The 22823-nt window shown below is 55.2% G+C and overlaps 1 protein-coding gene across 1 annotated transcript in view; it reads right to left on the bottom strand.

The window, feature by feature from the left end:
• SDK2 (sidekick cell adhesion molecule 2) overlaps window positions 1–22823 on the bottom strand; it is a 263285-nt gene that overhangs the window by 38487 nt on the left and 201975 nt on the right. Inside the window, exons 18-32 of the mRNA XM_059907902.1 lie at window positions 22446–22561; window positions 14070–14265; window positions 13784–13882; window positions 13206–13397; window positions 11441–11562; window positions 10572–10681; window positions 10318–10468; window positions 7598–7835; window positions 6407–6522; window positions 5554–5743; window positions 4186–4284; window positions 2970–3164; window positions 1723–1924; window positions 701–804; window positions 114–184 (exon numbers count right to left, since the gene is read on the bottom strand). Of these exons, the coding sequence (XP_059763885.1) occupies window positions 114–184; window positions 701–804; window positions 1723–1924; window positions 2970–3164; window positions 4186–4284; window positions 5554–5743; window positions 6407–6522; window positions 7598–7835; window positions 10318–10468; window positions 10572–10681; window positions 11441–11562; window positions 13206–13397; window positions 13784–13882; window positions 14070–14265; window positions 22446–22561 (2201 nt within the window). The remainder of the gene's footprint in view (window positions 1–113; window positions 185–700; window positions 805–1722; window positions 1925–2969; window positions 3165–4185; window positions 4285–5553; window positions 5744–6406; window positions 6523–7597; window positions 7836–10317; window positions 10469–10571; window positions 10682–11440; window positions 11563–13205; window positions 13398–13783; window positions 13883–14069; window positions 14266–22445; window positions 22562–22823) is intronic.

Here is a 22823-nt window from a genome sequence, read left to right on the forward strand (position 1 = left end):
GCATGTGGGTGCCGTGTTCCAGCCCTGCGGGGGCTATTGTCTTTCTGGTCCCAGCACAGGGTGTGTCTGAGTCCTCGTGGGACACGGGCCCCTCCCCGCCTGCCCGGCCGTACCTGCCATCGGATTAGCACGGAGGTGGTGGTGTGCGGTGTCACCGAGATAATTGTGGGCGCTTCATCAGGGGCTGGGGGGAGAGGCGGACAGGTGAGCTCTGGGGGGGGGGGTGGGTGGGACTTAGGCCCCCTGGGAGCCATGGGACCAGATTCTGCGGACACTGGTCCCGCTTAGGCCACTCCTCATGCCCACCGCCCCAAGTTCTGTACAACAAAGAGCCAGTGTAAAGTGGGAGAGGGGCCGGGACCTTGACCCCAGCCCAAACCCAAGGGCCCAGATCCCCTCCTCTCTGCACCTAGTGCCACAGGTCTCCCCACTCCCACTGAGGTTTCCTGGGGTCGGCCACGAGCTTCGAGGACAGAGAAGAAACACACGAGGATGCCAGGCTGGGTGTGGGTGCTGAGCCCATGGCAAAGGCCCCTCTGGCCCAAACCTCCTTGGGACTCTGCCTGGGGAGCCAGACCAAGGGCCCAGCAGGCCCAGTGCCCCACCCATCTTTGGAGGCCCCTCCCCCCGAGGAGAATACCCAGCGCCCGGCAAGCGCCCAGGGGACCAAGAGAAAGAGACCCCAGCGGAGGGCACTGACCGGCCTGCAGGGTGGTCAGCGGTTCCGACTCCTTGCTGAACTCGCTGTCTCCGACGTCATTGGTCGCCTTCACTCGGAACTTGTAGGACGTGAAGGGCTTGAGCCTGTGTAGGGGAATCGGAGGTGTCCCCTCACGGCCCTGCCCCGCCGTCTCTGCTCCCCATCTCCCCAGGGCAGCCCCAGCAGCTGTGGGTCCGTCACACAGACAGGAACGTGGCGGCTCAGAAGGACGGTCTGCTACGCAGGCAACAAGCTCGGGCCAGGCCCTGGGGTGCCCTAGACCAGGCCAGCTCAGGGCGTGGCCTCACCTTGGCCGCAGAAAGATGCCAAAGGCCCCCGAGTGGAAATGTCCACATATCCCCTATCTCAGAGGGGCCTGCAGGTAGGAAAGCTCCAGTAACTTCCCCTCAGAGCTGACACCTCCCCCAAGAACTGCCAGCCCTCTCTCGCATTTAGCAAATTCAGGAAGGGCTGAGGGTCTCAAGAGTGAACCAGCGCTTCATCTCTATAAGCCTCATTTCCTCTCCAGGCAAACAGCTTCCTTTCTGATTTATTGAGGGTGGGAGGGGGAGTGAGGAGAAAAGTATTGCTCAAAACTCTCGGTCTCATCAACTGGAATGTTAAAACTACGTCCCACTAGGAATTAAATGGAATTAATTTAAAAGGTAGAATTGTGGAGTGAAGCTCCACTCCCCTATCAAGGATGGAGAGGGAAACTCCGCCTGGCTGGAGGAGTCCAGCTAATGAAGGATGGCGAGCCTTTCACGGAGGGGGCTTCTAGGCTCCAGAAATAGATGATAAGAGGCAGCCCTAACCAGGCTCCAGAGAGGTTGGGGAGGGAGCTTAGGACAGAGCTGGAGGGGATGAGCGTGGCTGCGGAGGGGTCCCGGGGGACGCGGGCTGTGGAAGCGATCTGGGGGGGGGGGCGGGCTCCGGGGGTTCTCAGGACCCCCTCCGATGCTGACGCCGTCTGGGCCGGGAGGGGCGGAGCGGAGATGCTGGCGGACAGACGGGGGCCTCACCTGTCCACAACGAAGGCGGAGGCGTTGTGGCTCACAGAGGCTGAGTGCAGGGCCCACCTGCCGCTGGGCAGCTCGCGGGTCTGGATGGTGTAGTAGCGCACGGGGGATAGCCCGTCGCTCCCGGGCTCCCAGGATAGCAGCACGCTGCGGGCCTTCACGTCCTCCTGCTGCACCACGGGCTTGCTGGGGGGCTGCGGGCGGTCTGGAGGGGGTGCAGTGGGGAGGAGCAGGTGAGGCTGCGGCGGAGATGGGGGATGCACTTTCTCGGCCCCCAGGAGGACTGATGCCCCCCACCCCATCCCATTTCTGCACACAGGTCCCGACAGTCAGCACCGTGGCTCCTGGTCAGCGACTGTCCCTGGGCTACTAGAGGCCCAGGTGCCTGGGAATTTACACCCCCCGAGGGCAGCCCCAGCACAGGGCTGACCGTGAGGAGGTGTGAACGCCCCAGTTCCTTTGCCCCGGTCTGCACGGTGCCGAGATGGGACCTACGCTGTCCCCAGTGGAGTGGGGCTGAGCCCACATTTCCCTCGGTGGGACTCAGCTTTGTCCCCTGCAAGTGCTTGGCCTCTTCTCACTTCCCCATGGCGGGGATTCTCGGTCTCAGCACTCTGGCATTTGGGTGGATGAGTCTTTATTGCGGGACCTATCCTGTGCGTTACAGGATGTGTAGCGGCACCCCGGCCTCTACCCTCTAGATGCCAGGGGCGCTTCCTTTCCACCTGTGACACCCAGACCCTGCCCAGTATCCTGTGGTGGAGGCAAGGGCACCCTGGCTGAGAACCCCTGTCCTTCTGGTTTTTCCTGGGAACACTGTCTAATAAATCACGTTCACAGGGATCTGGGGCTCAGGCCTGCTTCTGGGGAACCCAACTTTGGGCGAGAAGCCGGCTCAGGGAGGCAGGGCTCCAGGCTGCAGTCCCATCCTCCACCCAACTGGACATGGCCTCCTCTTGAGGAGGAGGGGGGAGAGGAAGAAAGCTGGTCTCACCAGCCCGCCCTTTAGAAAATCTGGGCAGGGCAGGACCCTGGGGAGGGGAACCCCCAGATCAGCTCTGGAAGTCTGCTGGAGCCCTTGCTGACCTTGGCCTCAGCGATTTGAGCCCACTTTCCATTCTGGACCAGGGCAAGAGACTCACAACTAGCCCACCCCCAGCCGTGCACGAGGAGATGGTGTGAGCTTCTGGGCCGGCTGCGGGTGCCCCCCCGAGGCCCCCCAGGCCTCCCCAATCCCAGTGGGCAGTCACCTCTCTTCTCCGTGGTCACCACCAAGGCCTCGGCGGCCTCTCCCCAGCCCTTGCGGGTCTGGGCCGTGATGCGGAACAGGTAGACGGACTCTGGCTTGAGGCCGGTGGCCGTGAACTGGCGTGCGCTGGGCGCGAGCACCTCCACCGTGGCAGCGTTGGCCGTGGTGGCGTTGAGCCGGTGTGTGATCTGGTAGGCTGCGGGGAAGGAAGGAGACGGGCCGTGCTGGGAGGTGGGGCAAGCTGCTCCGGAGCCCCGAGCAAGGGTCATTCCTTTCTCGGCCGCTGCTGTGTCTGCCCTCGGGCCACCTTGGCTGTGGTTCGTCTGCTTGAAACCCTCTGGGTCGCTCCCGCGTCCTCAGCTGTCACCTGGGGGGTGGGACTGCGGGGGGGGGACGAGCAGGTGCTCCATGCTGTGTCTGCAACCCCCAGCCCAGCCCCCGACGAGGCAACTGAGGCTCAGAGAGGCCAGACCACCTGCCAGGAACTGACCAAGCTGGAATTCCAGCCCAGGTCTTTCTAAGCCCAAACGCTTTCCCTCCACCCCCAACCCCCCAGCCCCATCGACTCTGTCTCCAGAGGCGCAGCTTTCACAGGGGGTGGGCACCGCGGGATGCCAGGACTGAGAGCCCTGGACCGGGCACAGGTGGTCCAATCCCCCATTCTACACGTGAGGGGCCGAGGCCATGGAGGGAAGCCCACTTGCTCAAGTTCACAGCTGCTCATTTCAAGCCTGTGAGTCTTCTCGTGTGCGTGTGTGTGTGTGTGTGTGTGTGTGTGTGTGTGTGTGTGTGTTAGTAGGAACCGTGACTACGAAATGATGTTTCCGACCTGCAGCATCCCTCCTGGGTGCCTTAGGCCTCGTTTCCCACCTGTGGGCACAGCTGGGCTGAGCTGGCCAGTGCGCCCTCACCTGGCTACACTTAGGAACAGCGGCCGAGGTTCACCAGATGGCCAGTCCCCTGGGGACCTGGGTCACGTGGAGGCACAGAGCTGACCAATGGTCCCTAAGAGATCTGAGCCCCGACCTTGCCCTCCAGCTGGATAATCTCACAGGCTGAGATTTCTAGTAGGAGAAATCAGACTAACAACCATTCTTGAGGACATGTGGACACTTGTCCTGGGCTTAGCCTCTCTCCTGCCAAGACTGCATCTGCCTCCTTTACACCTTATACCTCCTTCTTCCTGCAGCCAGGGCCTGGGAAAGGTACAGGCTTACCAAGAATGATGCCGTTGGGGGCAGCGGGGGGCTGCCAGATCAGCCGCACCGATGTGGTCCTCACCTCTGGGAACAGGATGCCCGTGGGCGGTCCCGGGACTGGAGGGGAGAGAGGAGAAGCAGGCGACACCGCAGCCGCTGCTCAGCCCTAGACCAGCCCGGCTCCGGCAGAGCAGCACGGCGGGTGGCAGGGGAAGGGGTTGCCCTGCTCGCTGAACTTTTGAGGAGCGTGTGTCTGTGCCTGGCACCGTGTCCTCACACAGGACGTGAAGATGCTACCAGCGAGCTTTATGCATCATTTGGCAGGAACTAGAAGGGACCAAGGCTCCAGCTTTGGGGCAAATGAAAATGCCGACCCCAAGCACACACCACTCCTCTTTCTAGACCTCACTCTGGAATCCTTGGATCTGGAGCTCCCTGCCCAAACAGCCCTAGGCATGCTTCCCGGGTCTACAGGGGCCCGGAGCCACCCTCCTGAGGGTGTAGACTTGTACCTCTGGACGGAGGGATGGCCAAGGGGCAGCTGTTTTGGGCAAATGGATGGAAACTGAATGGTATGGGCCAGAGGAGATGGGGGCGGTGGGGGAGACAACAGGGTGGCAGAGTCGGGGGACGGCTGGGGGGGCAGCTCTTCCCGGGTTGCCTTGATCTAACACGGAATGCCAAGAAATCTGAGATTTCTAAACTTGAACTTGGCCTTCCAGGTCATTAGGAGGGTATATCTGTCAAGGCAGGAGGGTAGAACATATTTAATTTAACAGATCATTAGCTTGATTTATCACTTTAGAACACAGAGACATATGGTGTTTGGGCTTCGTCTTACACTCTCGTCCTGACCCCACAAGTGTTTTTGGTGAGCAGTACGTGAGGATGTGTGTGGGGAGGAGAAAGGGGGGCAAAGGACCTGTCAGCTCAGCCTCCGATGGGGAGTTTTGCTGCAGAGATGAATGCCTGGAGCCCGGCAGGCGTCACTCGTTTGCTAACAGGACCCATAGGCTTGTGTAAAGGAAAAAATCAAGCCTTTCGCTTGCACAGACCTGCACTCGGGGAGAGCCTGCTCCAGATAAACAAGAAATCAAAGCGGGTACAAATTCTCTTTTCTGTTCACCTGTCCCAGAGAGACTGGATCAGACGCCAGTCTGCCCTTGCATTGTCATTTCTTCCTTAGGGATGTGCAGTTTGTAATTAGCCTCCCTTGCAGTGGGGTTGGTGGCCCTCAGTGACCTGCCTCCCCCAGCAGAAGCCTGAGGCCACGGTTCCCTTTGGGGCAGAGAGAGACCCCAGAGGGGCAGGGCAGGGCTGGGTGGGGTAGGGGTAGAGGAAGCGCAGCTCCCAGCCTTCCTCAGGCTCCCAGGGACGTGAACGTACCGTCATCCAGGGTCCGCTCCAGGATGGCAGGATGGCTGGGGCTGCCGTCCCCAATGCGCGTGAAGGCCAGCACCTGCACCTCATAGAGCACGTATTTGCCCAGGCCTGTGAGCTGGGCGCTGCGTGACGAGTTCCCTTCCACCAGCCAGAACCGGGGCTGGGAGTCCGAGTCCTTCTCCTTATACAGCACCTGCCGGAGCCCAGCGCAGGCGTGAGGGCCTCCGGCCTGGGTCTGGTCCCGCCAGGACCTCTCCTACCTCCTCCCCAGGAGCCAGCTGGGTGAGGATGAGTGGGGGGACCTGGGGCTCCCTGGAGGGGCTTGGTTCCCAGGTTATACAAGCCTAGTGCTCGGGGAGGGAGGGGGACACAAAGATGCAGTCAGCCATGGAGCTGGAAGGTTCCTTAGAGAGCATCCAGCTGAGAAAACAGGCCCAGAGAGGGGGCGTGACTTGCTCAAGGTCACACAGCCAGTAGTGGCAGAGCTGGGATGTTAAGCTACGTCTCCTGACTTCCAGGCTGGGGTGGTAGGTGCAGCTTTGGGAGGAATTCTAGAAGATAATGGAAATTGAAGCTGGGCCCATTGGGGCTGAGAGTGAGGCTTGGGGCACCCAGTGTGGCCTCCTGGGGGAGGTAGAGCTGCCCCAAGGACCCCCGGCCTTCATGGGAAGCTTCCCCACCCCCAAGGGAGGACTCCTTGGTTGTCATGGTGACCAACGATGCCGCTGGCAGATCCCCCGTGTCCACTCTAGAAGGCAGAGTCCTGGGCCCCAGGGGGTCGCGAGGACAGGGCGCTGGGACGGCGAAGTGGGTGCAGGGGCTCCAGCCCCCTCCCGTGCTCAGATCTGAGACTCACCTTGTAGCCCAGCACCAGCCCGTTGCGGTCGGCCTCTGGGACTTCGTTCCAGCGTACCAGCATGCTGCTGGAGGTGGTGGCCAGCACAGACACGTTGGTGGGGCCCGAGGACGGCACTGGGGGAGAAAGGAGCGGAGAGAAGCAGCTCAGGACCCAGAGTGGACCCCGCAGTGGAGGGGGTGGAGTGGGGTCTGAGGAGGGAAACGGGGCACGGTCCCCAAATAGCAAATTATTCCGCAACGATGATGCCTTTGGCTCCGGAGTGTCACAGATGCTGCTTCTGGCTTCAGATCAGCCTCCCCGTTATCCCCCCTCAGACTAACGTTAGGATGAGGCTGCATTTCCTGCCAGCGTAGCCGCGAGGGGTGGGGGAGGGGCTAGGGTGGGAAGGGAGCCATCATTTAAAGGGCGTTAGGAAAAAGCCACAGACCTACACGCCACATGTGGCTGGATGAGGGCTGCCTGTAGCCCGGGGGCACATATTCTGTGGGTGTCCCCTTGCCAGGCCTCTATGAGCCGCTGCTGCTTCTGGAATGTTCTGAGAGCTCACCCAACCCGTACCCTCTCCCCATCCCCCCACCTCCATCTTGGGGTCTCGCAGGCACTGCTGGGTGTCAGGGTTAAAAGCGGGGACACAGGGGGCTTCCCTGGTGGCACAATGGTTGAGAATCTGCCTGCCAATGCAGGGGACACGGGTTCGAGCCCTGGTCTGGGAAGATCCCACATGCCACGGAGCAACTGGGCCCGTGAGCCACAACTACTGAGCCTGCGCGTCTGGAGCCTGTGCTCCACAACAAGAGAGGCCGCGATAGTGAGAGGCCCGCACACCGCGATGAAGAGTGGCCCCCACTTGCCACAACTAGAGAAAGCCCTCGCACAGAAACAAAGACACAACACAGCCAAAAAAAAAAAAAAAGTGGGGACGCAGAGGCGGGAAGCCCCTCCTGGGAACCTTTGGAAGCAGTGCTGGGAAGGTCAGGTCCTGGAAGGCACGGCCACACACACACACACACAGGGTGCTCTGCTAGACGCTGAGCACAAGTAGGAAAATGAGCCCAGGACATTTTCGCACAACAGCTCCCGCCCTTGAGCCCTTAGAAGGCCCTGAGGGCGGAGAGACAAAGGTGGGGGGGTATCCCCAGGCCGCAGGGAGGTGGGGCGGGTGGGGTGGCTGGCCTGAGGGGGCAGTACCTGACTCCCGGGTCCTGCCCATCACCATCTGGCTCCAGGGCCCGCTCCCGATGGCGTTGAAGGCCTGCACCTGCACGCGGTACTCCGTCCACTCCTCCAGGTCTTCGATGGTGTATTCCCGCTCCACGCGGTCTTGCACCACGTGGCTCAGCGTCTTGCCGTGGCCGTCCGCCCGGCTGTACTTGATCTTGTAGCCCACCGACTCGGGGTTCCCATTGTATTCCATCTCTGGGAGAGGCTGCAGGAGGGCAGGGGTGGGAAACGCAGCTGTGAGGCCAGGCCCACCTAGTGTATATGGAAGACCTGCCTGGCTCGTGCTGCCTCTTCCAGGGAGCCTTCGGGATTACCCAGCCCACTGTCCAGCCCGTCAGCACCCACGTGAGGTGCTCTCACCCCTGGGTGTGGCTTAGTTGTGTAACCCTGTGCTTCTGACGGCCCCACCATCTCCCTGTCTCTCTACCCCGGGCTCAGAGGAGAGGCGGTATCCACTCTTTATTGCGTAGGTGACAAATGTATGACCCTGCCAGGGGAGTTGGCCCTGGTGAAGAGAGGCATAAAGGCTGTCTGTCCAACACTCAGCACCTTTGGCAGTGGCTGTCTCTGCCACTTAACTCCCTCGCTCAGCCTGCCAACATATACGTATTCAATTGCCTACAACACGCCTGGTCCCAGGTTGTGTCTGCCCTTGGAGAAGCGAGCATGTGAAGGCAGCAACTCAGGCGTGGGTGGAGCTCCAGTCTCTGTCAGCAGGTCCTTCCATCCAGCACACCTCAGTCTCTCCCGCTGCACGTTCAGCCTCCTTCTTTTTGTTTGAGTCTCAGTGAAGAGAAAGAAGACAGCTTCATCTCCTGAGCCTATGATTAGGCTGGTGGGGCTGTGGTCACCAGCTCAAGGTCATCTGGATGAACTTGGGCAGTGCTGATAAGCAGTGGAGGTCTTTGTACACTGGGGGCAGCCTGGGATCTGAAGCAGGTGCGAGCTGAGGGCCCAGCCTTCAGATTCTCCTCTGAAGGTGGCAGGGCTGGAGCTGGGGCACCCTCAGCCCTCACCTGCCCCCATTCTGCCTCCCCAGAGGCTCCAACGAGCCCACCATCCACAGGCTCTGCACATTCTGACCTACTTTCTCCGGTTGCTTGGCCTCTGCTCACCGCCTACATCCCCCGTCCCTCCTGCCAGCCCCCGCTCCTACAGACACTTAGTGAAGCAGACCAGAGACCATTAAGACAGCAATCAATGGGCCTGAGAGCTTGAGATGGGCCTCGAGCGCATGCTCTCCTACCTGCTAAGGAAAGGCAACGGGCCGTGCGCCATTAGGTGGGACCGGAGGGGCCCGGGGCCCTGCACAGCGCAACCACCGCCTTTTATTCCCCCTCCAGCTCCCACCCTACGTACCAGACTTTTTAACCTTTTAGTATTTGGAAACCTTAACGTGAGATGCAGAAGGGACGCGGGGAGCAGCCTGGAGGGGAGCAGAGCTGAGGTGAGAAGCGGGGGGTCGGGGAGGGGCGAACTGGGCCTGACGACAGCTCTGCCCGGTAATGGTCCCAGCCGCCTGGGAGGCGCATCGTCATTCACAACTAGCGCTCGTCTGGGCTGATGGCCGTTAGCGCCTCCATCAGGCTGTCCAGGCAAGCGAAAGGCGCCAATGACTTTCTGGTAAATCCCAGCCCACAGCTCGGGGTTTTGCGAGTTGAGTTTGGGGCAACTAGTAAGACATCTTTAGTGGAAGCAAAAAAGAGTTGCGTGGCCGGAGGGGCCTGGTGAAGCGGAGACAGGCAGCTCCCCCTGAGGCGATCATTCCTGGATTCTCTAAGGAGCCGGGCTGTTCGGTGCTGGCCCCATGTCTGCTTGTCTAGGAATTCCTCTTGGGTTGCTGCTTTATGGCGTCCGTGCCGGGAAACGCAGTTCCAGGTGATGACCAGGGGGAGAAATGCTCTCTCCTGTTCCCCAGAAGATGGGCTGGCAGCGTGCTCATGGGTTAGGGCGGTGGATTTTGGGGGCCAGACTCCCCGGGCTGGGATTCCGAGCCCTGCTGTTAACTAGGGGGTGTGGGGGGTCTTGGGCCAGTTATTCCACCTCTCTCTGCCTCCGTTTCCTCATCTGTAAAGTGGGGGCCAGGATCACTGTCACAGGCTCATGGAGAGGGTTCAAGGTCCAACTTTGACAGCACTCAGAACCCTGCCTGGCAGGAGGAGAAGCCCTCTGCACGTATTACTAACTCGTGCAGGGTCACCGGGGTAATGACCCTCGACGTGGAACGCCGATCCGTGGGGACAGAGCCTAATGCCTCCCCGACCTCCCCCCTCAACCTCAGAAGCAACCCCTCCCTCTCTGACTTGGTGGGTGAGACAACTTACATCCGAATCCCAGAACCACCCCTGAGAGCTGTGTGACTGTGGGTGAATTCCTAACCTCTCGGAGCCTCAGTTTTCTTAGCTGTAAACTGGGATAGTACCATGTCCTTTGCAGGATTACTGGGAGGATTAAATGGAAGAAGAAAAATGTAAAATGCTTGGCATGTGGCAATGCTCAATAAACAGTATTTTCGAGCTTCTTTTCACGTGGGGCATTTGTTCATTTGGCTATAAGACTGACGCTCAAAACAGAGAAGGGGCCTGGAGGTAATTCAGTGGATGCCTGCTTTGAGGCAGTGACACCTCTGCAGGGTGCTGAGGCCCGAGGAGACATCCCACCCCCCGCCGCCCTCGCGGGACCCTCACCATCCAGCGGAGCCACAGGCTGGTCTCACTCGCCGTGCGCAGCGTCACGTTGGCCGGGGCCATGTCAGGGGGCGCCTGGAGGGTCTGGATCTTTCTGGAAGGCTGGCTGGGTGGGCTAGTGCCCACGATGTTCACCTGGCGCATGCGGAAGCTGAGATGGGCGGAGAGGGGTGAGCAAAATGGTGAGAGGGCAGGACCCCAGGGCCAAAGCCCGTCCCAGGCCGGGCAGCCCCCTCCCCTTCCTAACCCGTTACCTGTAGTAGGTGAAGGGGTTCAGGTCGGGCACCTCCATGGAGCGGGCGTCGGGCTCGTTGGGGAGCTGGTGAATCAGCAACCACTCCTCTCCCTCCCCGACCACGCCCACCTGAAAAGGGAGACACCCTTAGACCTGGCCAGCCTGCCGGGCTGAGATGGGGGTGCTCTGAGCCCCAGCTCCTGGGAGGTACAGCCCGGCCCAGGGAAGGTCTTGACACAAACCCCAGGGCTCACCCGGAGGGCACCACAGGGGGCCCCCAACTTTCCAGGCCCTTAAACAAGACTTCAAGTGTGACCCCGAGCCCGCCTGCATCAGAATCTCATGGGATGCTTATTATAAACCCACTCTTGGGCCCTGCCCTTGACCCAGCCAATCAGAATCCCTGGGGGTGGTCCCCAGGAGTCTGCATATTTATCAACAGTAAGCTTCCCAGGTGACTCTCCTGAACACCCTGGCATGCTTCTTAAAACCCCAGCTAAATCAAAATCAGAATTTCTGGGGGTGGGACCCAGGTGCTGGAACTTCCCCTGGTGCAGCCAAAGGTGAGACCCATGGGTGTAAAGGGCTGCAGGAAGCAGCTGGTTATTTCTCTAGGCTAGCCAGTCACCACCCTGACCAGAGGGGATGTGTTGTGTGTGTGTGTGTGTGTGTGTGTGTGTGTGTGTGTGTGTGTGTGTGTGTGTATGCGTACACAGGTGAGGTGGAGGTGGAACTGTGGGCATTTTTGGTGTATTTGACCTTCTGATAGTTGCATGTGAAAGTCACACAGATTGAAACACACATGTGATTGGCTCTCAAGGGCAGGGGCGCCGCGAAGGCCGGGGAGCAGGCTGTCCAGGCGGTAGGGCTCTCCTCCGGCAGCTTTACCTGGGCCTCCACCAGCCAGCGGGAGATGGAGGTCTTCCCATCGTAACCTGGCCTGAACTGCAAGGTCACGGAGCGGGGGCCGATGTTGGAAATGCCCAGGTTGGTGGGGGCTCCTGGGAGTTCTGGAAAAGGAAAACGGGGCAGGAAAGGAGTGAGAAGAAGGTCCTTCCACCTCCCACAGGACTCTCCAGGCACGGAGGGGGCTGTGTGTCGCACATTTATTTCCTAGACACCTCGGAGGAAGAGCATGGCCGAGGCCTCAACCCACAACACAGCCTTCGGTCCTGCATCTACGGCTCACTGTGTTCAGACCAGGGACCGAGGTAGGCTCGGGGCTGACAGAACCCCCCCAGGGCCAGGAAACAGGGGCTGGGCTTCCTGAATGAATCCTCCTCTCCATCTACACATCACCCATTACAGCCCTCTCAAACCAATAATGGCTGAGGGAGGTTAGAAGGAGGGGTGAGGACAGGAGGAAGCCCCTGTATTCTTTTTTTTTTTAAATTATTAACTTTATTTTTTGGCTGCGTTGGGTCTTTGTTGCTGCGCGCGGGCTTTCTCTAGTTGCGGCGAGCGGGGGCTACTCTTCATTGTGGTGCGCGGGCTTCTCATTGCAGTGGCTTCTCTTGTTGTGGAGCAGGGGCTCTAGGCACGCGGGCTTCAGTAGTTGTGGCATGTGGGCTCAGTAGTTGTGGCTCGCGGGCTCTAGAGCACAGGCTCAGTAGTTGTGGCGCACGGGCTTAGTTGCTCTGCGGCATGTGGGATCTTCTAGGACCAGGGCTCGAACCCGTGTCCCCTGCATTGGCAGGCGGATTCTTAACCGCTACACCACCAGGGAATTCCCGAAGCCCCTGTACTCTGACCAGGAACCTTGGGGTTCAGGGTGAACAGAAAGAGAACAGATTCCGGGGTCGGACTGTCTGAGTTGAAATCCAACTCCACTGCTTCTGATGCTGTGTGCCTTTGGGCAAGTTACCTAACCTTTCTGTGCCACAGTGTCTTCCTCGGTAAAATGGAGATGATAATAATATTGCCTACCTCAGGGTTGTTGGGAGGGTTAAACGCACGGATGCACTGAGCTCTGGGCCAGGTGAGCACTACAATTTATCATTTGGGGTCAACTGAAGCTCAGGTATCTCAACCACCTCGGTGGGCAGGTTGAGGGATTCTGGCCACATTGCACAAGCATAGACTTACAGACCCAGACAGGACCACGTGGCTATCCAGTGTGTCTCTGCATAGACACAGATGGGGAAACTGAGGCACAGAGGGGGACGCTTGACTTGCTCAGGGTCATAGAGCCTGGCAGAAGCGGGATGGGGGCCAAAGCTTGCTGTTTACACCGGGGGTGAGATTATTCTCACCCTGCTCTATCCCCTTCCCAACCAACATTTCCACTGGTTGGAATCCGTTTGGACCTTTTGGGTGACAGTGAGAATTCTTCCCCTGAATCATAGATACCATTGCTTGATGCAGAGCCTGGAGCAGGATGGGGGAGCGGAGCGGGGGGGCAGTGGCGGAAGGAGGCAAGGGTGGGGTTCTGCGGGGGCCTGGGTTCCCCTGAGAGTCAGGGGAGGAAGTGGCAGCAGCCGACATGGCCTCACCACCACGAGGATGCAGCCGGCCCTGGGAGGACCCGGGAACCCCAGACTCCAGGGAGGGGAGAGCTCTGTGGGAAGAAGCCAATCTTCCTGAAGAAGAAGGGGCCTCCTCCCGAACAGGAGAACAAGAGGCCAGGAGTCCAGCGCTGGGAGCAGGCACCCACCTGGAGGCACCCCGGAGGAGATGGTTGAGGCGGACACCTGGCCCTGGCCCTTGGCGGTCATGGCGGCCACCTCGATGGTGTAGGTGGTGAGCGCCGTGAGGCCCGTGACGCGGTACTCCAGGGTGACGTTGGGCAGGTAGTGGGTCACGCGGGTGTTGGTCCGGTTATACTCCTCCCAGGAGATCCGATATCCTGGGGAGAGGCCCCAGGGTGGCGTGAGCTTGGCTGGGACCTTAACCTTCCGCCCTGCTTCTCACTTCCTTACTAGTCTGGCAGTTAGACACGCATTGGAAGGAGGGGGCCGAGGGAGGTGGGAGCATCGTGCCTGGGGCCCCGGGTGTAACCTGGGTGGGTTCCCCTCGTTGGGTGTGGATTGCAGGAGGGAGGGTGGGTCACTGTGGCTGAAGATCTGGGATGTGGCACAGAGCACAGGGGCTGAGAGCCTCCTCTGAGTCCTTTCTAAGAAACAGTGGTCTGCTGGGAGGCTCTGGCTGAACACTAGGTCGAAGGCAGGGGGGTGGACGGGAGGACCTTTGCCGCCCGTCTCACCCCTGGGTCAGCAATGCTGTGGCGCCTACCTGTGAGGATGCCGTTCTTCTCCCCGGGCTCTTGCCAGCTGACCTTCAGCGAGGTGTCCAGGATTTCACTGAAGCTCAGGTGTCCCACGGGCCCGGGCACTGTACCCAAAAGGGTCCCCCACCCACCCAATGCCAGTTAGAGCCGGAGAGAGACCACCGTCCGCAAGGGGTCCTGGGGCGCCCCCCGGCTCGAACACAGGAGCAGGGCCGCCCTGGGCCTGGAGCGCCCAGCCTGGCCCGCGAGGGGGGTGGGGGCAGAGGGAGCCGGGGTTAGGGCGCTGCCTACCGTCCTCATGGGTGCGCGCCAGCTGCGGGGTGCTGCGAGGCCCGTCGCCGGGGGTGGTGAAGCACAGCACTGAGGTGAAGTACTCAGTGAACTTCTTCAGGCCCGACACAAAGCCCTCGTGGATGCTGTCTTGAAAGTTGGGCCGGGCGGTCACCATGGTAACCTCCTCCTCCTGCTCGGGCTCCCAGGCCATCAGCTGCGGAGAGGGCATCCACTCAAGCACGCCGGCAGCGAGCACGTGCCAGCAGAGGCCCAGCGCTTTCCCACAGGCTGGGCCAACGGACAGAGAGCGTCCAGGAGCCCAGCTTTCCTAGGGCCCCTCCTCCCAGGGAGGGGAGGCCGGGCGGATACCCACAGGCCACTGGAGCGTCTGTCCTCTGGGAGCTCACTTGGGTGTGCTGCTCTATTCGCTGAGTGATTTACTCGAAGCAAAGGTACCGGGCGGGGCGGTTTCAGTGAGTCACCTCCCACTCGATTCCCACAGCAACCCCACAGGGAGGGAGGTACTTGACCAAGACTGGATGCATAATTTGCAGGTCCAGTGCAAAATGCAAATGGAGGACCCCTTGTTCAAAAATTAGGAAGAATTTCCAGAGACGGCAGCAGAGCATTTAACTGAACATGGGGCCCTTCTAAGCGTGGAGCCCTGAATGCCTACACAGGCATGAAGCCAGTCTTGTTTTCTACAGGTGACGAAACAAGCTCAGAGACGCTAAGTGACTTACAATATATCACACAGCTCCTGGGTAGCTGAGGGTCTTTGCTTCTACACCTGGGCTCCCATGCCTTTCTCTGCCTGGGCCGGGGCAGTTCCTCCTAAGAACTCCAGTATGTAGATAACTCTCTCTTTTAAACTTGTTCCAAGTTGGGACTTCAACTTTAACCATCCTCTAGAGGTGGAGCATCGGCAAGAAAACCCCGTCTGGAAATTCAGCATCACTTTTCCTCTAATCTCCACTCTACGTATCCCAGCCATAACTGCATAAACTCCCCACCTCCCCTTCCTGCCTCTTTTTTTAAAAATTGAAGAATAAAATTGATTTACAATGTTGTGTTAATTTCTGCTGTACAGCAAAGTGATTCAGTTATACACATATATACATTCTTTTTTTTAATATTCTTTTCCATTACAGTTTATCCCAGGGTATTGAATATAGTTCCCTGTGCTATACAGTAGGACCTTGTTGCTTATCCATCCTATATATAATACTTTGCATCTGCTAACCCCAAACTCCCAATCCATCCTTCCCCCAGCCCTCTCCCCCTTGGCAACCACAAGTCTGTTCTCTATGTCTGCGAGTCTGTTTCTGTTTCGTAGACAACTTCATTTGTGTCGTATTTTAGATTCCACATGTGAGTAATACCATAGGGTGTTTGTCTTTCTCTGTCTGACTTAGTTCACTTAGTAGGAGCATGTCTAGTTGCATCCGTATTGCTGCACCTTCCTGCTGCTACTTGATCTCCTGCCCCACACTCCTGTTTTCTGGGCCCTTCCTCTGTCTCTAACAATGACAGCTGGTCTCAGAGATTTCCTCAATTATTTGAAGTTGATTAAATAGCAGTTAATGGTGAAAAGTAACGCTGGATGAGTTTTAATAAGCCTGGGTATTTACAGACATAAAACAATACCACGCCAATGTCTCCTGATTAACTCACGCCCGTAACAATGCTTCATCTCCTCCTTCTCATGGCCGTGTGTTTATAAAGGATGTTTGGAAATTTAATTGGTATTGTGAAAAGATAGCCTATAGCAAGTTAATTAGATACCAATTAGACCCAAAAAATACTAATCAGAAATACTAAGTGGCATTTAATAAGTAGGTTAAATACCCTCCTTACTTCGGTTATCTTGTTTCATAGCAATTAAATTGCTGAACTTCGTTGGAGTAGATTAAGAAACAAGTTTGATGTTTTAATTTACTTTAATCATGTAAATTCGAATTAATTACACCATTAGAATTAATTGTGTGGTGCATTCTCCAGTAAGTGCAAAATCTGGGTAAATATTATTTTTTTGGGTTTAGGCCAATTGTGATCACTACTATTTTAAAAAATAAGGGACAAAGAATGTCTTGACAGGTGCCTTAAAGCAAATTCACAGGGAATTGTCTTCAGATACGACAAAGGAGATGGGTACAGGGTGATGGCAGTGCGGTTGGGGGGAGTCGTGACCACAGCACCGTCCTCCAGGTCCAGGCCCAGAGCCCAAGACGGAGGCAGGACAGGGGTTGCTTCAAAATGTTTACTCTGGGACGTGAACCACTTGTCCTGTAGCTGCATCCAAAGAGGAGGAGGCTAAGGGTTAAGCGGCCTCTCCCTCAGGGCCAGGAAGACAACAGAATTGTCTTCTGCACCTTCTGTTGCCTCCAAGGGGTTGGGCTCTGGGTAGCCATGGGGCGGAGGCTGTGCTCCACGCACGCACCGGGCTCTGGTCCCACGAGCCCTTCCTGTGTGCCTGGCACTGGGTTAAGCCCATCACGGACCAGTCCCGTTTCACCATCACAATGAGGATGACATGCGAATCACTGTCCTGTGCTGCTACAAAAAGGAAACCAAGGTTCAGGAAGGTTGAGGACTGGTCAGTGCACAGGGGACCTCCAGGAGCTGGCTTCAGATTTGTGAACCTGAGACCTCTGATGCAGTCCTCTATCTGCCGAGGTACACACAGCTGCCAGGTGAGGGTTGGGGGTTCTCCACGCCTGCTCTTGTTACCAGGGGTCAGCGCTGATTTACTTCATTACGTCCTTGGTCTTGAATTCTAAGCAGACTGGGCTGCCCTGAGCATGGCTGGGGTGTGTGGGTGAGTGTGCTTGCGGGGGGACTTCAGATCTAGATGCTGGGACAGGCAACTCCACCTTAGACAGCAGAGGCCCAGGGGGTCAACCCTGTAACTGAAAGGTGTGTGTGTGTGTGTGTGTGTGTGTGTGTGTGTGTGTGTGTGTGTGTGTGATGGTGGGGGGGCCAAGGTGCAGAATGTGCAGCCAAAGCCAAGAGAAAGGATGACAGAGCACAGCTTTGTCATTTACTGTGTGACCCTGGGAAAATCACTCAACCTCTCTGAGCCTCAGGCTATTACAGGAGACAGTATTAGCTACCTCAATGGTTGTAGAGAAAAGGGCTGAACTGACGTGCCTCCTGTTTCTGATGGAGGCAGTACATCGCGGGCTCGAGAGTCTAGGAGAGTATAACCTGTTAAATTCTGGAGTTTAGGGGAAATTCTCTTTTTCGCCCTCCCTTTGTCTTTCCCTCTACTTTTCTATCTCTTTGCATTTGCACGGATTCGCGCAAAGCATCCTGGAAGGATATGTAAGAAATTAACAACAGTGGTTCCCTGGAGTGTGGAGAATTTCAAGGTTGGGGGGGATAGAACCAGGCAGATGAGGGACTGGGGTGGCATGGCGTGAGATGGAGGATGTCTGCTATAAGTTTATCTTTTTACATTTGTTGGTTTTTGAATCGTGTAAATATATTCCCGGTTAAAAATTAAATTAAAAAATTAAAAAAATAATGGGGGCGATTTGGCAATAGCAGCAAAATTAGACACATTTAACCTTTTGCCCTAGCAATCTCATTTCTAAGAATCTATTCCAGAGTTATATGTGACAGTATGAAAAAATGTATGCGCAAAACTATTCACTGCAGAAATGTTTGTTACAGTAAAAGACTGGAAACAACCAAAATGTCATCACTAGGGAGCTGGCTGACTAAACAATGGGAGATCCACATAATGGAACACAATACAGATTTTTCAAAAAGGGACAAGGAATATCTCTATATGCTCCTACAGAGAGATCTCCAGGATACAATGTAAATAAAAAAGCAAAATGGAGAAAGTATGTAGAGTACACTGTCATTTATCTAAGAAGGCGAGGATACACATTTATACATGCATGCCTTTGTTTATGTTAAAGACATGGAAGGGAAAACCGAACCAAACCAACAAACAAAAAGAAATCACTTCCCTTGGGAAGGAAGAGGACCAGAATTCAGGCTGATTTTTTCTGAATTAACTTTGCTTTGTAGATTTAACCTTGCAACCATGTAAATAAGCTACATAATTATAGAATAAAATTAAATAAAAAAATCAATCCCTAAAAATCGAAACCCAAATGAAACAAATGAACCTCACAGTGTATTGAACTGTAGCAAAATTACACAGAAAGAAACCATTTCATAGACTTTGTAGCACAGAAAGGGGGGACTGTGTCCCTGGTGGGATACATCCTAAGAACTACAGATCATCTGAAACTGTTTTCAGTAATCACAGTGTTGATATTGCTGTTCTGAAACTGTTGTGGGTATTTGTGGGATCAAGTAGGTGAGTGATTCTGTTGCTGTGGAGGAAACTAGATTTTCAGAATGGAGAAAAGAGACAAAAGACCAATGAGATTATTTTTAAAATGTCAGAGTCCTGAAATTGAATTGGAAGTATCGGTATGTGTCTTATCTTTAAAAAAAGTATTTCTGAGTTGCCCATTCACAGGGCCTTGAAACAACAACCAGTGCCTGAATCAGAAGCACCCCCAGTGCCCAGATTTTGGTGTCTAACTATCATTAAAAGAAACAAGGGCTCCTTGATGACGTGGCTGATCCCAGGCACAGGGCAGGAAAAGGAGCTAGCTTGGGCCACCCTGTCACACCAGATAGCAAGGAAGCTATCAAAGACTCCTGGGGCCACATCAAAAGGACTCACCAACTTGAAGAGGTGGGTGATGGGTCAATTTGGCATCAATAAGAGTAATAATGGCAGTGGACTGAGACATATCAGACGTATTAAAAATCCTTAAGGACATAATAATACTAACAAAAACAGAACAAAAAGATGCCTCCCTCTGCCCCCATCCAAACTCACCTGTCACCTTAGAAGACGCTAAGGAACCAATTCTGAAAATTGTTAAGACATGGAAAAGAACTGAGCATTTACCATGCTTTTCCTAGATGAACTAAACCTTCAGGTAACCAAAAAGTTGTTAACGGAAAAATTCGTTTTGGGGGAAAGTATTTCAGCCTATAAATCAAGAAGAAATCATAATATTCAAGTATCCTCATTTTGATTCTTGAATACATTTCATACCCTCAAGTATCCCCTATTGAGACAATAGAGCACACAAGGGTGGTCAATGGTCACCACATCCTAGTAAGAGAGACAGGCAGACTCTGTGCCTTCTAATGAAAATGCACAGCACCATCTAGGAAGTAATATTTTGAAAAAAAAAATCATCAAATCTGAATATGATCAAGCCTCTAGTTCTAAATTCAAATTTACTGCAAATATAGTGTTCAGAGGAATATATTAAATGACCCCACAGGGATGAAGTCAGCAAATCCAGGCTGTGGAAAACACTACAGGACAAATGACTAAGTTTCTTTACTAAATAAATTAAAAGGAAGAGAGAGCGAGAGAGAGAAAGGAGAGAGAGAATCTGTAGATCAACTGAGACCTAGAAAACTTCAACCAAATGCAATTGTGTGGCTTTCATTTGGACCCTGAGGCAAATAAACCAACCAGTAAAATAAATGACGTGGCAACTGGGGAAATTTGAATGCTAACCGGGGGTATCTGATGCTATTAAGGGGACTGTTGATATTTTAAGGCACCATAATGAGAATGTGATTATTGTGGTTAGGTTTTAAGTAGAGACTTTATCTATAATATTTCTCTGCAGAAATATTTATGGATGAAAGGATACAATACCTGGGATTTCCTTACAAATATTCTAGGGGAGAAGCAGAGGGCTGGAAAATAGAGGGAACACATTGGGCCATGAGTTGGTACCTGTCGAAGCCAGGGTGCATTATGGTTTTATCAAGTCATCTTAGTCTCCTCACCACTTTTGTAGATGTTTGAAATTGTTCACAATTCAAAGGGGAAAAAAAGGTCCCTTCTCACTGGAAGGATGGAAGGGACAAACACTGCTTTTTTTCCCTCCCTGTGATACTGAAGGCCAAAGGAGCAAGAAACAAAATCCCCACTTGTATCCATTTATACTTAGAAAAAATCAAGTTATAGTTATTATTTTACAATTAAATCATACGACACTTTCTTTTTAATGCAAGACAAGGTGCAGGCTCTGGATTTTGAAGCCAAGCTTCGCAGTTACTCTGACTGTGAACAAGTCACTTGCCCTCATGCCTCAGTTTCCTCCTCTGTAAAATGGGGTGATGATAACAAGCCTTCCTTTGTAGGGTTCTTGTGCAGCTTGCATGAGACCAGAACGTGAGGGAAGCCCAGGCATCCTGCCTGGCATGTAGAAAGTGCCCTGTAAGCGTGAGCTCTTCTTAAGCACCAGTCTCTATGCTCAAGCTATCTGGACAATTCATTTCTGCTGACTTTCTTGGAACAGTTACAGGGCGCTGGGCACAGACTGGACCTGGGAATCAGGTGGGCTTCTGCAGCTTCCTCTGGCTCTGGGTCATAATGGGTCGTTGCCCTAATTGTCCCGGCCACTAAGCTGGTCTCCTTGGCCCTCTGGGAGCCATTTGCCTTAGGAGTTTGCAGCCCAGGCCTCCCCAAGGTAGGAGGAAACTTAGAATCGGCAGCAAGAAGCTAGTCGTTCCCAGCTCAGCTCCTCTGCACGATGCGAGCCTCCCCCTTCCCTCCACTGTCTCCCCGCCGAGTCCCAATTAGGAGGTTTCTCCAGCCAGTCGGCACTACCAGCGAGCAGCTACAGCCCTGGTCCAGGGAGGCCCCGCTCAGCCTCGGTGATGCACTTTCCTGGAAGCGAGATGGCTGCGGCTGGGGTGTATCGGGATCTGGACCCTCCCTCCTGTACTTGAAACACCAGCAGAAAATTCCCTTGGTGATTTAATCTCAGCCCCTTCCTGCCCAGCCATCCCCACCTTGCAGCAGCAAAGGCTAAGGCTGCTAGTCCTAGAAATGGTCCTTGCTGTCACACACGGGTGGTGTGGGGAGCTTCTGGAAGTATCTGAGGTCACCTCGAGGCCACCAGAGCCCGCGGTTCTCTGCCCTTCATGGCTGGCTTCCCGGTGACACGCCTCTCACATCTGGAGGGAACCCACTGCATCCTCCCACCCGCCCCACTCAGCCGGGGCGAAGCTGTAAAACACGGCGTGGACCACGCACTCTGTAATCTGTCATCTCCCATTCTCTTAGGGAAGGTCAGCTCCTCGTGGGGTGAGAGGAGAGACCCAGGAGTGGCTGCCAGAAGGGGATAGTTGAGAAGTCCCGACTTGCAGCACAGTTCCAATTATAGCAAATTTACTACCATCACCATCACTACCGCTACTAGTGCTTTTTTTCATGGCTGAATTGTTTCCCCTCCAATTTTTATGTGGAAGCCCTAACCCCCAGGACCTCAGAATGTGACTGTGTTTGGAGATAGCCTTTAAAGAGGTAATTAAGTTAAAATGAGGTCCTTAGTGTGGGCCCTCATCCAATAGAACTGGTGTCCTTCTAAGAAGTGGAAATCTGGACACAGACACACAGAGGAAAGACGCGTGAGGACACAGAGAAGGCGGCCGTCTACGTGCCAAGAAGAGACGCCTCAAAAGGAACCAGCCCTATCAACACCTTGATCTTGGACTTCTGGCCCCCAGAACTGTGACGAAATACATTTCTGCTGTTTAAGCCGCCCGGTCTGTGATACTCTGTGAGGGCAGCCTGAGCAACGAATCCATTTCTACTACTATTGCTACCATTTTCTGAATGCTTGTTATGTGCTTGTCAACTGCTCAAAAAATTACAAATATTCTCATTTAATCCTCACGCAGTCCTAAGGAACAGAAATTATCATCATCTTCGTGTGCAAATGAGGAAACAGGATGTCTCTTGGTTCCCCAGCGGCCAGAACAGTGCCTATGGTTGGGCTCAATCAACACTTATTGAAGGAAGGATGCTCAGACGGTCTATAGGACTTGTCCAGGGACCCGGCCAGCGGCAGAGCCAGGACTTTAATCTAAGCTCTCTGAGTCCTAGCCCTGCCCTTAAACACACGGTGTGAGGTCAAGTACAGTCCGAAGACAAATGACCCTGCAGAGTGCCCATTAGCCCATGGCTTGGGAGTAGGAAGTACGTTCTGGATTCTTCTGATGGGGCCATGGCTATGTGGGGATCCTGAGCCTGAAGCAAACCTGGTTTTGTTTATACGGCAGGCTCATCGAGACTGACTACTCCCTGCACTGGGTCACAGACAGGCCAGCGTCCGTACTCCCCGCGGCCTGCACGTGGACCTGGGGAGAGCCCGCATGCCCCTTGCCTTGATCATGTGTCCTCTGCTTGGCTTGAACCAATGATTTCAGAGACAGAGCGGGGACTCCCTCCTCCCCCTCCCTCGCCTTCTCCCTGCCTCTGCGGCCTGCGTCCTCCTTCCGAGAATCTCCAGCCTTCCTCTCGGGGCAAGGAGAGGCCTTATGTACCTTGTAGCCCTGGTTGATGCCGTTGATGAACTGGGGGCTGGGGGCATTCCAGGTGAAGCGGATGGTCGTGGAGTTGGTGGCTTCTGCGTGCACGTTGCCCGGAGGGACCGTGGGGACTGAAGGAGAGCAGAGAGGTAGGGGTGTGCGTGGAGGGGGCACAGTCTGACTGTCTGGCCCGGTTAAGCAGAGAAAACACATGAGGTCTGCAGACACTGCTTTACACCCCTCCCCCCAGCTCCTCCCCTGCTGCTACGGAGACTTCAGATGCCCTCTTTCTGTAGATTAGTTTGGGCTTAATAAAACCGGTCTGGTCCATTTCACAGGGTACCCACAAATAAAAGTGATGGATCTGAAAATGCTCAGGGTGGTTTTTAGGTA

The sequence above is a fragment of the Balaenoptera ricei genome, chromosome 20 (genome assembly GCF_028023285.1).
Source record: "Balaenoptera ricei isolate mBalRic1 chromosome 20, mBalRic1.hap2, whole genome shotgun sequence".
Lineage (NCBI taxonomy): Eukaryota > Metazoa > Chordata > Mammalia > Artiodactyla > Balaenopteridae > Balaenoptera > Balaenoptera ricei.